Here is a 21712-nt window from a genome sequence, read left to right on the forward strand (position 1 = left end):
CTGGCTTGGGCAGAAACCTGTTCTCGGAGCAATTGCCTGGTTAAAGACAGATATGGGAGATACGTACCCAGGGGAGGGGGATCAGTAAGAAGACGGTGGTTGAGCAAGAAGAGCCAAAAGGGCTCAAGAAAGTGGGGCTCCTTGGTGTAGCCAGAGTTTGGTCAGGGCCATGGGCAGGACGTCTGGCCAGGAGCTGTGAATTTCTAGAGAGAGTTTAGTTAGATGGTTCAATAGGTTGGAATTGAGTGGCTATGATGAGGATTCGAGCCAGTGACAGAAATCCAGCAGGATGTAGAGGACGAGGGATTGATGTTGGAGAGTAGATGGAAAGTTGTGTTGATGAGGGTGGGCATAGGAGTAGGTCCAGGGTTCATAAATAGAGAGTGACACTAGAGGATTTCCCATCCAGACAGTAGAATTGATGATTCCCTCATCATTCCGTGTCTGTTTCACCTGAAAATATGAAAAACCTGAGCAAAATTGGAGGGTGCCTTGCCAGGTAAGAGCCTGTGAGGAATGATGGGTCATCCGGTCCTGGATGGTGTCGCCGAATCTTCTTCGGGGATGGTGGGAGGCACTCGGTGAGCCTGAGGTAGGTATTGCAGCGAAAGTGGGAAGAAATGTTAGAATGCGCTGATATCCAAAGGAAAATGGAAGGAGCAGTGGAAGCCAGGGACCTGGAGGCTGGAGAAAAGGCAGGGAGGGAGGGAGCAGGTCGTGAAGCCTGTTCCCAGGCCTCTAGCCGCTTGGATTTTAAAACTGCCGCATTTTTCCTTTGGGGAGGGTGGAGGGGGATGGGGTGAGGTCAGAGCAGTTTTCAGTTCAGAGGAGGGGACAGTTGTGGCGGAGAGAAGGAGAAAAGGCATACACAGATACCTGCTTCTCCCTGAATTCACATACCCCCACACAGATAAGAACTTCGTCCTGAATATTCCGCCCATTCCCTGCAGCAGAGAATTCCTCAGCTCATGTCCCCGCCCCTCACCCAACCGCAGTATAAAAAAAGCACCCCCCTCCCTGTTGGCGTGAATCCACGTGCCCTGTCCTTGGGGTACGTGGGTCTCCCGGGGACGCAGAATAAACCTTTTCCTTTCCTTTCTTTTCTGATTCACTGGACTCTATTTCTTGCGCCGCCTCCTGAGCCACCTAACCTAACAATCCTGTGCACTAAAGTGTCCTGGGTTTGACTTTCAGTCAGGGCATGTACAAGAGGCAACTGATTGTTTCTCTTTCACATCCGTGTTCCTCTCTCTCTCTCTCTCTCTCTCTCTCTCTCTCTCTCTCTCTCTCTCTCTCTCCCCCCCCCCCTCATTAATAAAAACCTTTTCCTGGGGTGAGGATTTAAAAAAATAAGAGAATGCATAAAACATCAGGAGAAACACTAAATTATCATGGCTATAGAAAAGCTAAAAGAGCTAAGAGGAAAAATATATGAGCTACAAAATGAGATCAGTTACAAGGGAAACTTTAAAAGGGAAGTTAATTTATTGAAAAATTGTATCACTTGATTTTCTTCCATTACATGCTTTAGCTTATAAATGGGTTAGGTAATATTCCATAGGGAATGTCCTGTGTCTGTGTGTGTGTGTGTGTTTAAGCCAAAAATGGAACACTAACATTTTGAGCATTTATAGTTTAACTTTACTTATCTTTTAAAAAGAACATTTTGACATTATCTGCATAAGATTTATGAATTTTGAACAAGTTTGTGCAAGACTTTGTCCAAAGCCTCTTGGTCCCCCAAAGGACATTAATACAAAGCAGAATTTATGGGCTGTGGTGTTTCTTTTTAAAGCCAAGGAAAGAGTTAGTTCTAAAGTGAATAAAATTTCAGACAAGGAGCATTTGTATTTTAGTTTTACTTTATTTCTGGACTTAAGTTATTGGCAAGATTTAATAGTGGGCACAGATCACTTTAGCAATGTATAAAAATCTTTTTATCATACTGAAGAATTGTACTTTTAACAGAATATCAATGCTATGTGCTGTAAACCTTGAAAAATGTCAGTCATAGAAAAAACAAGAAGACATAGAGGCTTAAAATTAAATGTTACACTTTGAAGAAACATATCAAACTTTCTTCTCTTTCCTCCTATCTTCTTTCTTTCTTTCTTTTTTTTAAATCTTTCCTCTTATCAACAAGTCATAAACTTTTCTTGGAATGCAGCAAATTAAACACATTTACGTAATATCTTAAATATTATCTAATCTGTACTTAATACCTTTTAAAGCTGTTGTTTTTGCTATCATCATAACTAAAACTAGCCCCACACCGCAGATTGCTTTGATACATTTGATAATTCTCACAGTCCTCTTTGTGTCTAAATATTGATCTGCATCTTTTAAAGTAGTAAAAACTAGAAACTTGAAAGTCTCATCAGATGAGAGCATATTGTATTTGATACTATTCCATTTCTGTGCATGATTTATGTTTTAAAATGTCTTCAACCTAGTACAAAGAAGGCCTCGATTTGATAGACTTTTCAAATATATGTATATACTTGTTTTTGTGGCTTTGAGGCTCTACTTTATGGTGTCTTGTCCTATATCATTAATTCCTCTTATTTGAATACACAATATAAAGCTAAAAAGGCTAAATATTTTAATTGTCCTGTGTGGAGGTGAGGATGTTGTTTGGCTTTTGGGTATAAGTGAAAGAGCATTAAGATAATCCTCGGTGTGGAATAAAAGTCTGGGTCCCTCCTGACTTTTCTGAGTATTCTCCCAGCTTCTAGTAGATTCTATTTCAGGGACCGTTTCTATTGATTGTTTTCTCTTTGAATGAACCACACCTTTCTGTGAATTTTTGTTTGAAACTGGACATTTGAACCTAATAATGTGGTAACTCTGGGAATCAAATTATTTTCCTACCTCAGGGTTTGCTAGGTTTGGTTATTGCGTTGTTGTGTTGTGTTGTGTTTTTATTGCTGCAGGCTGTCTCTGTATTGAGGTTCAGCTTGAAGTGTAAACTTAAGGTCTTCTCAAGTCTATTCTGAGCCTCTCTCTGGGTGTGCACTGTCACTTTTAAATTTTCCCCTTATACATAGTTGTTTTTGAGTGTTCTACTTGTTCATATCTGGCTCCGAAAAGGGGAAAATGACAAAAGTAAAAGGGGAAGCAATAAGAAGCGTGATGACTCTTTTTATCTTTTTTAATGGTTTTTTATTGACTTTAGAGAGAGAGGGGGGAAATATATAGAGAGAAACATCAATTGGCTGCCTCCTACACACCCCCTTCTGGGGATCAAGCCTGCAACCTGGGCATGTGCCCTGACCTGCAATCGAACCAGCAACCTTTCAGTGCATAGTATGATGCCCAGCCAACTCAGCCACACTTGCCAGGGCAGAAGAATGCTGGCTCTTTAAATCCCTTGGAATTCAGTCAACCAAAGGGGAAGAGGCTTGCAGTCATGGGGGAGGTGCAACAGCAATGACTGCCTGTCTTTCTCTGTGCACCTCTGTGATCAGAAGCACCAATCAGTGATCAATACACATGCACAGCTGCCTGTCACATGGTTCAGGGGTGAAGAATAGGTGGCTACTACTCTGCTAAGAGCTGAAATTGACTAAAATTAACCACAATTTATGGTCTAAGGCTAAGCCTTCCCTGGTAAGTTGAAGGCCTTCAATATAGTCCAGAGTTCCAAAATAGCTATGGGAGACCAGCGGTTTCCAACCTTCTTCATCTCATGGTACACATAAACTAATTACTAAAATGCCATGGCACACCAAAAAATATATTTTTGCCACTCTGAAAAAGTGTGTATATATATATATATAGTTTTGATTCATTCACACCAGATGACTGTTGTTGTATTGACTGTTGTCATTATTTTTAATTTAACAATCTAAGGGAAAAGAAGTCAAGTGTCCCTGGCTAAATAGTCAGGTATTGAATGTTTTAAAAATTCTTGTGGCACATCAGTGTGCGTGCCCCGGCACACTTTGAAAATCACTGTCTTAGACAGATTCTGCCAGTGCAATTGTTATCTAGTTGGAGAGACAGAATTCTGATACTTTACTGCTGTCTTCCCAGAATTCTCCCAGTAAATGACTTTTTATAGAATGAATTACTCTTTGCATTTTACATTCTTTCACTAATGAATTGCTGCTAGGTAAGGGAAAGCTTTAGGGTTTTAATCTTTATTTGATTTGGAGAAAGATTACTGAATAACAATAAGGATCTCAAGCAGAGAATACAAACAATAGCAACATCAAAGGAAGGGTGGGAAAATTGGGGAGGTCAAGTTCCTTTGATTTATCTAGAATTCTGTTATTTAGCATTCACCACACATTCTGATAGGCAGTCATATTTTTTGTATTAAAATTTTTTTAAAAGAAATTGGTGCTTATTGAATGAGATTTAATAGACAAAAAATCGTTAAAACATAGAGGCAAATGGTGAAAATAACAAAGACATAAATTGGTAACGAAATTATTAGGAATCACTGTTCTAAAACTTCTATGACTCTTAATGAATTTTCTCACTCAAAAATACCAGTTTTATTTTGCACTAAGATACGGTTACCTGCTGCACATAATTTAAAAAGATCTCTAGATGCCCATGTAGTCATCAAAGATTACAGACTTTTAGAACAAGATAATACTTTATAGATTACTTTTATTTGGTTGATTGACTTTAAGTTGGAAAGTTATTACTTTAGAAATTCAGTAATACCTCTCTGAAAATGAGTATTATGGTGGAAAGCATCTCAGTAAGAGTTAGAGAAATTTGTATTGCTCTGTGGCATAGTAGGATATTTTTATATGCTGTGTGTTCCCTTTGGATAGTGATAAAACTATTTGAGGGTCATTTAGCTTCCATCTGTTATACTTTTAAAGAGCATTGCAGTTTAAGACAGATTTTGAAAATTATCCTTTGAACTTATGCAGACTTTCTGAAAATGCCTGTATAGTCACAAAAAACATGTCTAATACTCTTCAATTTAAAATTTCCACAAGAAAATGAAAGAGGAGTTTTCTAAAAGTAATCAATTTTCCCATAGGTAAAAGGGCCAGGGGTTTAATAAGAAAAATCAAAGTTAAGGTTATTATATAGTTAGAGTTTTAGATTTTCTGGAGTACTTTTAGAACAAAGGCTATTGATCTTGCTTATTGAACTGTAAATTATAACACAATTATAAATATAAGTTTAATCACTAATAGTATGGATTTTTTTATTGCCCAAATAAAGAGCATCTAACTTCTAAAATGGGTGTTATGGAAAAGAAAAGTTGCACAGGAAGAAAAATAAAAATATCCAACAGTACTTTACTTAAAATCGAAATATTCCTTCCAATGAAAATTCACACTTAAGGGTACACACCTGAAGGTCCTGACAGCTGTGCTGTTCTCTCAGCCTCCACAGATGACAGTGCAGCCGAGAGGAAAGGGGGAGCCCTGCATGCTGGCCTCATCGTTGGAATCCTCATCCTGGTCCTCATTATAGCAGCAGCCATTCTTGTGACAGTCTACATGTATCACCATCCAACATCAGCAGCCAGCATCTTCTTTATTGAGGTAAGTTGCAAGTATTACACATACAACCATACTAATTTACAAACTCTCTCCATTTGCTAACATCACCTGTATTTAATATTTTGCACATTATTTCTCCATTTTGCAGTTGGGAGCTGGCTGATTTCTCACACACACACACACACACACACACACACACACACATTGATAGATTGTTTTCATGTGATGAGTTCAGTTATCTCATCTCAGGAGTTTTTAAAGAAATAACCTATCTTGCTTTTCACAGATCTAAAGGAAAATGGAAACCGTACTTTTTTTGTCTTTTTATACCCAATATGTTAACCAGCTTTTCTCCTGATTCTAGAAGGAAATGCAGCATATGCTGGAGGCTAAAGAGCTTTTCTTAAGTCAGTTAATCAATAAATGCTAATTAAGTTCTGGAAGCATGCAAGTTACTATCGGGTGGGCCTGCTCTCAAAATGTTCACAAACTATTCCGGAAAAATAATAGCTTTATATTATAACAGATATAACAATAATATAATGGCATGGGCCATCACAACTTTGTATAATGATGTACATTTTTATATTTATACTAGTGGCCCGGTGCACGAATTTGTGCACATTGAAAGGAAATTAATTAGAATAAATATTTTAATATCGCTATTCGCCCTTTCTCCATAATAGAAGTGTCAACCAAATTCACGATTGACAATGACAGATCGAAACACACACATGCGAATGGCACCAGTGAGAGCTTTATATATATCGCACATGCATGAGTCAACCTAGCCTTTTACAGATATAGAATGAACTTGCTTAATTAGACCTGCTTTCTGATTTAGCTAAGCTTTTTCCAGCCCAGTGAAGCACCCCAACTTCTCTTTCGTGTAATTGTCAGCAACACAGCAGTAAATATCAACACAAAGCAGATTATTATTGTAGATCACGCAGGGAGAACAAGGGGTAAAATATTTAGCTGCAGCAGTATTTGACTATATTCTGCGCAGTGAGAAAACCTAAAGTCATTTTCAAGGCCCACCATTTCTTACTTCTTTTCAGTCAGGTCAAGTTTCTAAGCTTTCTAAATCTACGTTTTCTGGCTAATGAAAAGAAAATAGGATTCGACCAAGTCTCCTATCTACCTACTCCAGGACTTCTGCTCTGTGAGGATAAAATTAGATGAGGCATAGGAAAACGCTTCACAGACATTTAGTTAAAGTGTAAAATGTTTCCATCTGGCTATAAAGCAAGTCATGTTCCTGGACTGAAGAAACTGCAAGGAGTTTCTAGTCGCTAGGGAGAGGAAGCTGGGCATTGCTATGTGATGTCATTACCTGGACAGACACTTAGCATATTAGCCTTTTATATACATAGACTAGAGGCCCGGTGCATGAAATTCATGCACAGATGCAGTCCCTAGGCCTGGCTGGCGATTGAAGCATGAGCATCTGGTGTGGAAGCGCAAGTCCCAGATAATCTCTGGGCTCTGGGCAGCACCTGGGCGCCCAAGCCCCCGCGCACCCCTGTCACCTGAGTCCCCACACAGTGCCCGAGTCCCCACATGGAGATGTGGTGAGCAGGGCTGGATGCTATGGTCTGGGGCACAGTATGGGCCTCTTAGCTACCCAGTGCCACAGCACGGAAGTTGGGCAGGCAGCGGACACTCTCCTGGTCAGCCTCGCAGACTGGCTCCTGTGTGAACCCACGGGGATCCCGACCAGCTCCTGAGGCCCCAGCAGTTGTGGCCCAGCTCACCCAGAAGAGGCCACGCGAGTACCGGGCAGGCTCCTCATTGGTGCCTGGCACCTGACCACAGGAGCTTCCCTGGCATGTAAGCCCTGACATCCCGGGAGAGGGTAGCAGGGGGAGTGAGAGTGAGCTCAGTGGACACCCCACATTCTCACCGCACCTCTTTCCCCATCACCCCCGCCCCCAGGGAGCCAATGAGAGGTCGCAGCATGTCGCCAATGCCCACCATGTTCCACGCTTCCCCCTGGTGGTCAGCGCACATCATAGCAAGCAGTCAAACTCCTGGTCAAACTCCCGGTCAAGGGAACAATTTTCTATTAGGCTTTTATTATATAAGGTATAGATGTGTATGTGTATGTGTGCGTGCGCACACATACACACACACACACACACACACACACACTCGTACAAACACAAAAAAATAGCACCATGGTGCGTCAGTGTTGTGTTCCTATGCATGGAATATAGATTTGGAGCCAGTGCCCTGGATTATTCAGGTGAAGGACCGTGGTCTGATTATTAAGGGCCACAACCAATCCTGTTGGCCAGAGGCCTGAACTGGGAAGGCTGGAGCCCATCGGATATAGCCAGGGTGACCAAGTCACCTTCTAGCCTCCGGATGAGTGAGCTTACCGGCCCCTCTATGTGCAGCTTTCATTCCAACGTCTTAATAGCCTCACTGCTCTTCCAACACCAAATAAATACTAGAGCAATAAAGGAAACCTTTCCCTTCAGAGTTTCAAACATGTAAAGTTTAAATATTTTCTAATTCATAGATTGATAAACAGAAAGGTTCCCTAGAATTTTGTTCACTTGTTGAATAAGAAATTATAATTCTTTTTAAAGTACAGAGTCAAAATTACCTTTGTTTCCTTTAAAAAAGAGAGGTGAGTGAAAAGACAAATAATTGCTCAGAAGCCCTGTGTGGCTCTCTACTGTCTGTAGAACCAAGTGCAGCTTCTTTAGGTCGGAGTTTAAGGCCTTGGAGAACTGGGTCTTGCCCATCTTTTCAGTCTGTAACCCATGGCTCCCCAACTTCAAGTTGAGAGTGCCATCAGATTTCACTCTTTGCTCTTCTCCTTGCACACCCCAAATTTTCCCTGCCACCAAGGCATTGCTTATTCTGTTTCCTCTACCAAGAAAGCCCCCCACTTCCACCTCAGTTCTTGAATTTAAGATGCAAACAGTCTCCAATGCCATGTACCCTGTATGCTTCCCTGAACCATCTTTCTTTCTGGACAGCTGGACATAATCTATTTCTCCTCTGAGATTCTGTCCATTGTAATATAATTGTATCTTTCTCCTGCGTTTACTTTTCTGTTCTGTATTAAAGTAAAGTATGCACATGATTTATTGCACCCTACAGACTTCTAAGTTCTGTAGGATTTGGATGGAGTAAATCACTTAAGTTTCTTTCAAATAAGAGGTATCCCATTAATATTCCTGGGGAAAAAAGTATACTAGGGCATTTCAAGATTCCACTAAAAATTTACATATGATGTATTCTAGAACTAGCATCTTGTTTAAAATCATAAGAATGGAGAAATTATCAGGCACTGCACTTAGTTGGAAAGCTGTTAAGTGTTGTTAATGTACTGGATTTTCACAGAAGGAAGTAGAAAGCTTCCCCGAGGTCATGAATACATGCCTCAGAGAGCTGACAAGTGACAAGCTGTAAAGCTTCAGCAACTAACCAGACAACAGGCTGCTGCTGTAACCCCTCAGATGGTAAAGACTTTTAATACACTGTGCAGGGTAGTTCCTGACATCGTAAAAAGGAAGATACTGTGAAATATCTGATGGTGACGGTATGAGCGGAAAATTGCACAGTGCAAAAGACCTACTTTACACAGCAGCCCTGTATGAATAAAAAATGAGACCATAGAATAGTGAAAGCATTTTTCTGGCATTTGCCTTTTCTAATCAGTCTTATTGTTTTATAATCAGAGCCTAGATGTCCATGTGTTTGTATAAATACTTACACATGCGTGTGTTTATAGAATGTTTAGAGCTAGAAGGACAAATAGAGATAATTTGGTCCTCTTCCCTCATAACACAAGAGACCACGGCTCTGAGGGGCGGAAGACTTCCCCGTCAACGAGCCGTAGCTCTGGGAAGACTGTCTGGTCTTTCCACACTCAAGTGCAGCTGAGTCATTCTGCAGGTTCCCAGCTTTTCCCCTCTTGGCCTTTTTTCCTTCCAACTGAGTCAACTATCAGTGTCTACTTAAATCATTACCTCTGACACCCTGCTGTCCTCATACAGCTCACAGGGGCTGCTCAGTGGATGATTTTTGAAGGTGATAATTATAACTTTACTGTTATTCAAGCTGACCCAGGTTTGCAAAACAAGATACAGGTTCATGATGACTGCATAGTTAGTGAAATAACAGATCTATGAATTTGAAGGCTTTGAATAACCAGTTATTTTTTTAAGATATTTTTATTGATTTCAGAGAAGAAGGGAGAGGGAGAGAGAGATAGGAACATCAATGATGAGAGAGAATAATTAATCAGTTGCCTCCTGCATGCCCTATACTGGGGATTGAGCCCACAACCCATGACCTTCTGGTTCATGGCTCAATGCTCAACCACTGAGCTACACTGGTCGGGCTGAATTACCAATTAAATGAGAGTTATTTGTGCATAAAGAGATGGAATGAACCAATATTGTATAAATTGCTTTTTTATCCCATATTATACATCTAAATTTTAAATAAAATTGATGTACTTTTTGGCATTATGAAAACAATACCTGTTCATTATAGAAAATTTGCAGAAATGTAAAAAGAAGAAAAAAAGAGTCATTTACAGTCCCAACATGCAGGAACAATCACTCTTACTATTTTAATTTGTTTTCTTTTGGAGTTCTTATATGCATAATTTGATATTTGCCCACTTAATATAACTGTGATGTCACTGAAATGCAAATTGACATTCTTTCCTTATCAGATAACATTTTCCTGTTTTACTAACTCTTTGTAAACCTCCTTATAATGGCTGTATACTATTTCATTCAGCATTCACTCCGTAGCTCTGCATTGATTGCCTCTTAGGCTAAGTGGCAATTCAGAAAGCACTGAAGGCTTCACATGGCCTATTAAGTAAAAGAGAAGCTCATTTCAGCCCATTTAAGGCTGTGTATTAGTTTCCTGTGGCTGCTAGTAGCTTAAAGCAGTACATAATTATTATCTTACAGCTCTGGAAGTTAGAGTCTACAACAATTCTCACTGAGTCAAACGAAGTTAGAGGTGTCAGCAGGGCTTCAGGCTTCAGCTGCTAGAGGCTGCACACATCTCTTGGCTCCTGGCCCCTTTGCATCATGCCACCGTCTGCTCTGTCATCACATTTTTTACTGCTAACTCTGAACCTCTGCCTTCTTCTTATAAAGCCCCTTGTGATTGCCTTGGGCCCACATGGATAATCTAGGATAATCACCCTATCCCGAGGTCCTTAATGTAAACACAGCTACAAAGTCTTCTTTTTGCCATATGAGGTGCCATTGGCAGATCTGGGCAATTATGACATGTACATTTTGGAGAAGCTGTTATTTTGCCTACCACAGATACATCAAATGCAATATGCATCACGCAGTATCCATTACACTATGACATGCCCTTGACCATAAGAGACACCCAAATTTCAGTGATATGAGATGTGATCCAATCTGTATCTTGTGTACTTCACAATGAAATACAAACTGTACTGAACACTTGCAGGAATTAGTTCTTGTGCTAAACACTGTGTATACTCTGATACAATTTAATGACTTTATCTTCCAATGCATGTAAGAAGAGTTCGTGCAACTAATTTAGTACTGTGGAGCATGGGAGCTCTTCTCACTCTTTGCTATCATAAGCCCCATTATGAACATAATAATGGTAACTGTAATTTTATTAAATGCACTAGTGGAAGTGATTTATGCTTATTACCTCAGTTAATCATCACAAAGGCTTTTGAGGCACTAAGATTATCTCCCTGTCATATCTGAGGAAACTGAGGCACAGAATTTAAGTAACTTGCTCCACATCATGCAGTTAGTCAGGGGTGCAGTCAGAATTTGAGGCAAGGCTCTCAGAAGACCATATCCTTAACCACTGGGCCATGTTGCCTCACTGTATGTAGAAATACAGGAAGATGTATACCTATGGGCATACATTGTGTACTTAGAATAGATTCCCAAAAATAGAATAAAAGGAAATAAAGAGTTTAAAGATACTTAATTAATGTTGCCAAAATGTGTACACCAATTTACATAGCTACTGTCATTAGTGTTTATTGATAGTGATGCTAAAGACAGTGGCCATTATTTATGTTTTGTTCTTGCAGAAAATTTGGACCAATTATTATATATTTTGTGGATACAATACTTTTCCTCAGGTGAAGTGTTTACATGGCCTTCAGCTTTTAAACTTCTTGTTTGTAGATAAGCAATGGGATAAAGTGAGAATTAAAAATCTAATCTAGAAATACAGTCTTCTATTGAGTTCTAAGTAAACATGACTAAATGCAATAAAGTAAATAAAAACCAAGAGAAAAGTAGATGAGGGTGAGGAAGCCTTGATAATAAAGCAAATCATCACCCGATATATTTTATATTAAACAATAACTGAATTAATTATTTATATGCTGTGTATTTATGTACATGATAAGGTACAAGAGCTCCATTTTCCTAAGACATTCAGTCTTTATCTGGCATAACAGTCTATTTCATGAATTTATCTTCTGTATTACTCCATCATCCTCTTCAGATCTTACATTGAGCATTTTTTGGACATTTTACTAAATGGTTTTCATTTCATGTTTATCTGCCTGGCTTTGCTCAGTAATTTTTTAAAAAGACATTTGATTTTGACCCAGATTTACTCTGTTATGCAAGAGCAACTAACATGCTTTAAAATCTTTTCTTAAGGTTATTATCTTGAAACAAAATAGGAAACATTCAAATAAGCATGTCTCCCTTAATTTTTAATAGATTTTGATGACACTCTGTCTTTAATTTTTTAGAAGAATTAAATATGCCTTAGGTTCTACATTATGTTTGATGAACATTCTATGATTTATAATAAATTTTAGTGTTGCATAACACTAAGATTTTTAAATAATATACATAAAATGTAATCTAAATGAAGGTAAAGAAAATAATATTAAAAAGCAATAATCATATAAAAAAAAATCCCGTGGAAGTATTCTATGTGAACTATAAACAAAATAATTTAGACAAGCAAAATTAGAAAAGAATTTATTTTCAACACTGCCCTTGACTTTTCTTAGTATTTTAAATAATAGCTGGTCTTTAAACATTTATGTACAGATTTGATTGTTCTACCCTATATAATAAAAGGCTAATATGCAAATTGTCCCCTCGGGAGTTTGACCAACTGGGAGTTTGACCACTCATTATGACGTGCACTGACCACAAGGGGACGGCACGGAATGAAGAAAGGCCCTGGCCCTGGCCAGCAGCCACCAGAGTCTAGTCTACACTAATAAAAGAGAAAGATGCAAATTGACCATACTTTCTTGACACCCACCAGCCAAACAGGGATGAGTATGCAATTAACCCAACAAAGATGGTGGGTTCATTTGCATATGCAGGTGCTGAGAGGCCAGGAGCAGGGCAGGACTCTTGTGTCATCACCATGGAGACGACACAGGCATTCTGCACTGCCCCAGCTGCTCCAGGCCTCTGGGCAGTGTAGGAAGGCAGAAAGGCAGCCCCATGCTGGAGCTAAGGCAGAAAGGTGGCTCCGGCTGGAGCAAAGGCGGTGCCGGCAGCCAGCGGAAAGAAGATCCATTCTTGCACAAATCTTCGTGCATTGGGCCTCTAGTATTAATATAAAAGAAGAGAAATGTCCATGACCCTAACGATCAAGATGATCAATACCTTAAAAAAATAGATGCTATGAATAAAATATTGGTGGGTTTTATTGTTGTTTTGAATAACATAAAAGTAAAAATTAAGAATTCTCATCTTGCTGCAATGGCTGCAAAATAGTACTGGAAGCACCCTCAGAGAAAAAGGAATCAGTTCTAAGAACTTGTTTAAAGGTAGTAGAGAAGAACGCAAACATGATAGGAGCACTGCCTCTCATGTCTGAGGAAGGCACTGAGATTTCAACGGCAATGGAGCTTGCCTTTACATAGATTGTAATTCTTACCCTCAGGATTGGAGAAAATACAGGCTATAGAGCTCTGCTGTCAATGTGGTAGCCACTACCCCTATGTAGCTATTTAGCACTTGAAATGTAGCTAGCCTTGAATGAGACCCATGTAAAATACATGCAAGAATTCAAAGTTTGAATAAAAAAGAATATATAATATCCCACTAATTTTTCTAGTAATTGCATGTTGAAATGAAAATAATTTGGGTACATTGGGTTAAGTAAAATATATTACTAAAATTAATTTCACTTTTATATCTGGAAACTAGACACATAAAATTATGTATGTGGCTCACACTGTATTTCTATTGGACAATGATGGTTTATAAAGGAAACCTTGTAGAGAAGAGAAGATTAGAAATTCTTATTTACTCCATATATTTTTTAAAATACATTTTTATTATTGACTAGAGGCCTGGTGCACAAAAATTTGTGCACACGGGGGGGGGTAGGGGGGTCCCTCAGTCCGGCCTGTGCCCTCTCGCAGTCTGGGAGCCCTCGGGAGATAACGACCTGCTGGCTTAGGCCTGCTCCCGGGTGGCAGAGGGCAGGCCCAATCCCTAGGTGCAGCCCCTGGTCTGGCTCAGAGCAGGGCCGATTGGGGAGTTGGGGCGCTGCCCCCTGTCATGCACAGAGCAGGGCGGATAGTGAGGTTGCGATGCCACCCTCAGGCACGCTCAGGGTAGGGCCGATTGGGGGGTTGGAAAACCGCCCCCTGTCATACTCAAGGCAGGGTCGATGGGGAGGTTGCGGCATAACCCCCTGTCACGCACAGAGCAAGGCCAATCAGGGGGTTGGGGAGCTCCCCCCTGTCACGCACAGAGCAGGGCCGATCAGGGGGTTGAGGAGCTCCCCCCGTCACTCACAGAATAGGGCCAATAGGGGAGTTGGGGCGCCGCCCTCTATCACCCATAGAGCAGGGCCAATCAGGGGGTTGGGGCGCCGCCACTCTCATACTCAGGGCAGGACTGATGGGGAGGTTATGGCTCTACCCTGTCACACACAGAGCAGGGCCGATCAGGGGGTTGGGGAGCTCCCCCTATCAGGCACAGAGCAGGGCTGATCAGGGGTTGGGTCGTCTTCCCCTGTCACGAACAGAGCAGGGCGGATAGGGAGGTCGTGGCCCCGCCCCCTGTCACACACAGAGCAGCAGGGCAATCAGGGGGTTTGGGCGCTGCCCCCTGTCATGCTGATCCCGGTGCCAGGAGGCCTCTCGTTCCCGCTGATCCCAGTGCTGGGAGGCATATTACCCTTTTACTATATAGGATAGAGGCCTGGTGCATGTGTGGGGCCAGCTGGTTTGCCCTGAAGGGTGTCCTGGATCAGGGTGGGGGTCCGCACTGGGGTGCCTGGCCAGCCTGGGTGAGGGGATGATGGCTGTTTGCAGCTGGTCACACACCCTTCAGGTTGGGGGTCCCCACTGGGGTGCCTGGCCAGTCTGGGTGAGGGGCTGAGGGACGTTTTCAGGATGGTGGGTGACTGAAGCTCCCAACTGCTCCTTTTTTTCTTTTTTTTTCTTTTTTATTCTGGGCCAGCTTTAGCTCTCAGTCTTGGCTCCAGATCTTAGGCCGCCGCTGCTGAAAGCAGGTTTCTGGCCTTTGTTTACCTTCTGTATTTGAAACAATGTTGCAATCCTGCTGGCTGAAGCCCGGCGACTAAAGCAGGTTTCTGGGGTTTTGTTTAGCTTCTATATTTGTAACATAGTTGCTTAGAGTTGCAGCTCAGAGGCCGGCAGCGGCAGGCAGGAACGTTGGAGTCCTCCATCACTGAAGCAAGCAAGCCTCATGTTCACTTTAAGCTACCTGGCTGCCGGCCACCATCTTGGCTGGCAGTTAATTTGCATATTGCCCTGATTAGCCAATGGGAAGGGTAGCAGCCGTACGCTAATTACCATGTTTCTCTTTTATTAGATGGGATAGTAATACAGATATCTCCTATTTACCCTCTCCTTTATCCTCCTCTTTCCAGCCCCTACCCAAACCCCTAGGTCTTCACTATCTATTGCCCATGTCCATGGACTATGCATATCCTATATAATAAAAGCCTAATGTGCAAATTGACCGAAAGGCAGAACAACTGGTTGCTATGATGCACACTGACCACCAGGGGGCAGATGCTCAATGCACGAGCTGCCCCCAGCTCGCAGGCCCCAGGCCATCCATGGTGGGTGCCAGCGGTGGCCCCCCTCATTGCCCCAAGTCACCCCTCAGAGGGAGGCCGACCAGCAATGGTGGTGGGGGTGGCAGGCAGCAGGGGTCAGGGCCAGCAAGTGGGCAACACCAGGCTGGCCAAGGCAGGTGTCAGTGGGGGGCCCCCAATCACCCCACCAGTCACCCTACAAATTGGCCCTGATCGCCAGCCAGACCTAGGGACCCTACCTGTACACAAATTCCATGCAGCAGGCCTCTAGTAAGTATGTAAGTTATTTGGTTCATCTCTTCTCAACCCCCCACCCTACATAAAGGTATGTCGATCTGTTACAGACATTTTAATCATGTTAATTTTTCCAATCCATGAACATGGTATATGCTTCCATTTGTATTTTCCTCTATTTCTTTTTGCAATGTCCTATAGTTTTCCAAGTACAGATATTTTACCTCCTTGGTTAAACCTTGCCAAATTCATTTAAATGTGGAAAACCAAGTGATTTTCAGCAAGGGGGAAAAGAGGCTATTAGAAGCATGAGGAAAGAGATGGCTGACAAAGCTATCTTATATATTGACCAATTAATTATTCATTCAAGTATTCAACTTTGTTGAATTCCTATTATGTAGCCAGTTACCCAAGGTACAGAGACCAATAAAAATAGAAAGGAGGCAATCCTTGGCCTCATGGAGCTTGCATCCTAGTAGGTGAAGATAGATGATAACCATATTAATCTAGGTATGGATTTCTAGTTGAATGTTTAGTTTTATAAAAGAAGCAGTCTTCATAAAATGCTTGAAGAAAAACAGTTATCTTTTTTGAGCAATAAGATATTATTACTCAAATAACCAAGGATATAAGAGTCTGTGATGACATTTGTGCCTAAACTTGGTAATATGCTAATTAGATTGGGAGACCTTCCAGATGAAGACATGGTGGCAGGGCTGAGGCAGAAGTAGTTAGGGGTGATCAGGCCAGGAGGGAGGGCAGTTGGGGCTGACCAGGTCGGTTGGGGGGGGGAAGTTGGGGGCAAGCAGGCCAGCAGTGAGGAGCAGTGGGGGTGATCAGGCCAGCAGGGGAGGGCACTTAGGGGTGATCAGGCCGGGGAGGGTAGTTGGGGGTGATCAGGCTGGCAGGAGGGGCAGTTGGGGTGATCAGGCCAGCAAGGAGGGCATTTGGGGGCAAGAAGGCTGTCAGAGAGGGCAGTTGGGGGTGAGCAGGCTGGCAAGCATAGGGGTTAGGGGTAATCAGGCAGGCAGGCAGGTGAGCAGTTAGGAGCCAGAGGTCCCAGATTGCAAGAGGGATGTCCCAGGGATCGGGCCTAAACCAGCAGTCAGACCTCCCCCAAGGGGTCCCAAATTGGAGAGGGTCGGACTGAGGGACAACCCCCCCACCCCAGTGCACAAATTTCATGCACCAGGTCACTAGTTTGGTAATAAGAGAGATTACAATTATTGCTGTTATTATTATCATTTCATCTTTAGGATTTTTTATAGAGTTCTGGATATATATTTATTTAAAAAGTAAATAAAATAGAAATGACCACTCTCCAAAACAGTTACTTTTCCTGAAGGACAAAACAGTTTTACTATTCTTAAATTGTGTGTGCTGATTTGAATTAAAAATTGCACAATGGTTTTAGCAATAAAACCTGTTACATAAATGTCTAAATACCAGTCATTGTTTATATTATGCTTTAAAATTCTTGCTATTGCCAGGGGACCAAAATATCTGTCCTTTGGTGCAATTGCCCAGTATTTTCTATCAGCAAAATCATAGGACATTAAAGCAAAAAGAAAGCTCAGCATCCATGCAACCCAGGGATTCTGCGACTTTTCTTCAATAAAGTTTATGAATTCCCCAAGTATCCACCACAGATACATTTCCTTGGAATTTTATATTTTATCTTAAAAACTTGTGTGAATTTTGCATTACTCTATAATATAGACACATTTATTTGATATTTTAAAAAATCCCTCCCAGACTTCTACCGAAGTTAATATTCGGAAAGACAATTTTTATCTCTTCTGTAACTTTAGTGCATTCCAAGCACCGCACTTATTGTATAGTTCTAGATGCTATAAAATCCAGATAAATTCAAACAAGCAGAGCCCTTCATTCCTGGAACCTAAGTGGGAAGTGTTCTTTCCATACCTTTGTTGGAGTAGATTCCAATAGAGAATTAGAAACCCAGGAAGGCTAAAAATCTGCTTGGGTCATGTGGCACCCAGTTTCAGAGATGAGACTTGAACTCAGAATTGCTATGTTGCTACAGCAATAGCATAACAGCAGTCTTTTGAGCAGTTTACCACTCAAGGGATTCCCCATCCCAATAAATACTTGTGGAGAACAAGAACCCATGGAGAATATGATTAAAGAAAGATAGATAGCCGTGGCCTCTGCTTTTCCTGGCAATCAGTAGTTCTACCAGAAGAGAAGCCAGAAAGAAGCCAGGCAAAGACTTCAAGGTTCCTGATGGGAGGGGAAAAAAGTGTTTACTGAAAGTCTGGCATTTTGCTTTGCAGCTGCTACATGACTAGCACTTGGGAGTCAAGAAGCTCTGTTGCCTAACCTATAGTAAATACAGAAGTCGTTTCCTAGATCTACGAATCCTTATTTTTTTCTTGAAGTCACATGTTTTTTAATAAGAGTTTTCCCTGCCCTAACCAGTTTGGCTCAGTGGATAGAGCGTCGGCCTAGGAACTGAAGGGTCCCAGGTTCGATTCTGGTCAAGGGCATGTTCCTTGGTTGGAGGCACCTCCCCAGGAGGGAGTGTGCAGGAGGCAGCTGATCGATGTTTCTCTCTCATCATTGATGTTTCTAACTCTCTATCCCTCTCCTTCCTCTCTGAAATCAATAAAGATATTTTTTTTTAAAAAGTTTTTCCTTTAAGGTATCCCTTAGTCTTATTTCAGTCTTAAAGAAAACTCAAGAAAAAATTTATTGGTTGAAACGTAATATTTTTATTTTTTAAAGGAGGCAAAAGATGACATTCACTTTTGATGAACTGCTACAAGGAAGGAAAGATTAGGCTAAACCTTACTCTGAAATAGTTTGACACTCTCCTTAAAGAAGCTATTTAATTAGATGGCATTTTTACAGAAACATAGTAAAATATAAGGGATAATAGGGGAAACTGGTTTGATTTTCTTTTTTAAGACACTGGATTTCTGTGGTTTTCTTTTCTCACTTTCTTTCTAAGAGGCTAAATTTAATTCATGTACATCCCCGAATGTTTTGATACATCAGTTCAAGTTCATGGTGATTTTATATATATATATATAATTTCTTTTATGAATGTCATCTTGTAGGTAACATATTTTAATTTAAATTCCTAAAACTAAAATATTGTTTTTAATTTAATGAAATGTTTTCTTCCCTTCATTGGGAACAACTATTAAAATTACTAAATAAAATCTTTAATACTTCACTGAGTTCTCTGCTCTAATTCCTTCTTAATTACTATTCCCTAACTTATTATTTTTAATGGTGCATAAAGCCATGAAATAAATTATATATATATATATATATATATATATATATATATATATATATAATTTCATATATATATAATTTTACATATATATGAAATATCTGCAGGGAAGTTAGTAGATGAAAGATCCAAATGAATAAATACATAAAAACTTGCAGAGCTATAATTCACATGAGCATCTGTAAATACATGTTATATGTTTTAAGTGTTCAGATCCTTTCCTCTGTTACCTTTTTAAAAGGAGATTATTCCACTTACAATATCAACTGTCGAGTAACTTCTTCCTTGTGACTTTGGTAACTGTTCTTTGTTAAAATAAATACTTAAGTCATCTTGTTTGTGGAGACAGGAATAGAAGTTTAATTTTAGCAGTAATTATTGCTTCACAATAATAATGAATTTATTCAATTATAAGATTATTTTTCCCACTAATTCCACATACAATAATTTTTTGGGGGCAGAAATACAAAACAGCTAAAAATAAGTTGATTATTATGACATGCTTTGTTTTATAAATAATACTACAGTGATTTGTGATTGGTAGAGGATTAAAATTTTGGATTTTAGGTCCAGATGTTAAAAAAAAATTCAGAATCTAGAGGATAAAAATATAAGGAGATATATTTTAAATGACAGAAATAATCACACTAATGGTAATTCTATTAGAAGAGATTAGCCAAAGGTACTTTTAATTTGCAAATAGAGTAAGATTAGTTTGCTCTATTTTCTTGAGGTGATGACTTTATAAAATCTTTCTTGTATAAACAAAATCATTTTGATTCAAAATTAAAACCCCTTTTTATATTAGTCAGAATTATTAGTTATATTACTGCCTTCTCTCTTTCAGCTAATTATAGCATTTATATTTTAATGAAAAAGCCATTCATCTGTTCAAAAAAGCTTTTTATGAACACTGACTCTGTGCCAAGTGTTGTCTTTGCCAAAGACTTTGAAGGAGAAATTATACTTGTTTTGTTAAAAGAAGAAAACTTTTTCTTTTATAAAAAGAAAAATTTATGATAGTTTTTCAAAATCTTAGTGCAATGTAAAGTTCTATGGTTCTAATAAGGAGTGATCCTCTTTTAATTTTATATATTTTGTTTTACCTCTCAATTTATGTCACACATATTTTTCCTTAGTTTTTCTAATTTCCCTTGATGTTGACTTTGAAATATATGTGATTCAGTAGCTTATAATTGTACTTGAATCTCGAATATATACAAGTTTGATATGGAGGAAATTTGATGTAGAGGAGGATAAGTAAAGAACATTGAATTATAGTGAGAAAAGTAATATCAAAATGTATAATTTAGTATGTGACTGTCAAGCTAAAAATATAACATGTTTCCTAAAAGATAAGAAGGCATCTCACCAAAGTGTAGGGTGCATTCTGCACCCTATGCTTATAGGGGAACATGGCCAGCCTAAAATGTGTTCAAAGGAGAGAGATTAAGAATATTAAGGACCTCTGATCCATGCAGGAAATGGATGAAGGAAAAGGAAAGTTCTAGCACAGATAAGTATAAAAGGAGGAGCAAAATAGCTCCTCACCAGTTGTTAATTGGCTGTCACATGATTGAGTATCTGACTTGATCTGAATGGATCTGAGGGATGGACATGAGGTTCCCTAGAGAGAAACTATGAAGATATGAATATGGGCTCAATAAAAAGATATTCTAATTATCAGAGGCACTCAGAAGTGGCACTCAGGCCAGTACACAGAACATATTTATATATTATACTAGAGGCCTGGTGAACAAAAATTTGTGCACTTGGCGGGGGGGGGGGGGGTCCCTCGGCCCGGCCTATGCCCTCTTGCAGTCTGGGACCCCTCAGAGGATGTCCACCTGCTGGCTTAGGCCCTCTCCCTGGGAGAACGGACCCAAGCTGGCAGTCAGACATCCCTCTGGCAGCCTGGTAGCCCTCAGGGGATGTCCACTTGCCAGCTGGGAGCAGACCTAAGCTGCAGTCAGACATCCTTAGTGCTGCTGAGGAGGCAGGAGAGGCTCCCACCACCACCGCTGTGCTGGCAGCCATCAGCCTGGCTTGTAGCTGAGCAGAGCTCCCCCTGTGGGAGCGCACTGACCACCAGGGGCCAACTCCTGCATTGAGCGTCTGCCCTCTGGTGGTCAGTGTGTGTCATAGTGACCAGTCATTCCCAGTCATTCTGCTGTTAAGGTCAATTTGTATATTACCCTTTTATTATATAGAATAGAGGCCTGGTGCATGGTTGGGGGCTGACTGGTTTGCCCTGAAGGGTGTCCTGGATCAGGGTGGGGGTCCTGCTGGGGTGCCTGGCCAGCCTGGGCGAGGGCCTGATGGCTGTTTGCAGGCTGGTCAAGCCCCTCAGTGGGGACCCTCACCCCATGGGGGTTTGGCCAGCCTGGTGAGGGGCTGATGGCTGTTTTCAGGCTGCCCAGACCCCCTTCAGGGTGGGGGTCCCCACTGGGGTGCCTGGCCAGCCTGGGTGAGGGGCTGATGGCTGTTTTCAAACTTACCAAGCCCCCTGGCGACCAAAGCTCCCAGCCTTTCCTTTTTTTGTGGTGTTTTTTTTTTTTTTTCTATTCGCTCCAGCTCCATGGCCATGGAGACTGGAACCAGGAATCTGGGGTTTATTTACCTTCTATAATTGAAACTTTGTTGCCTTGAGAGGAGGCAGCAGCTGGTTGGGAAGCTTGGCTTC

The 21712-nt window shown here is 40.8% G+C and overlaps 1 protein-coding gene across 2 annotated transcripts in view; it reads left to right on the plus strand.

Moving 5' to 3' along the window:
• PLXDC2 (plexin domain containing 2) overlaps positions 1-21712 on the plus strand; it is a 416262-nt gene that overhangs the window by 383771 nt on the left and 10779 nt on the right. For both annotated transcript variants that reach the window (XM_081103903.1, XM_081103904.1), the window contains exon 13: positions 5359-5519. In XM_081103903.1, coding sequence (XP_080960029.1) covers positions 5359-5519 — 161 coding nt within the window. The remainder of the gene's footprint in view (positions 1-5358; positions 5520-21712) is intronic.

This window comes from Myotis nattereri, assembly GCF_964212035.1.
Source record: "Myotis nattereri genome assembly, chromosome: 1".
Classification (NCBI taxonomy): Eukaryota; Metazoa; Chordata; class Mammalia; order Chiroptera; family Vespertilionidae; genus Myotis; species Myotis nattereri.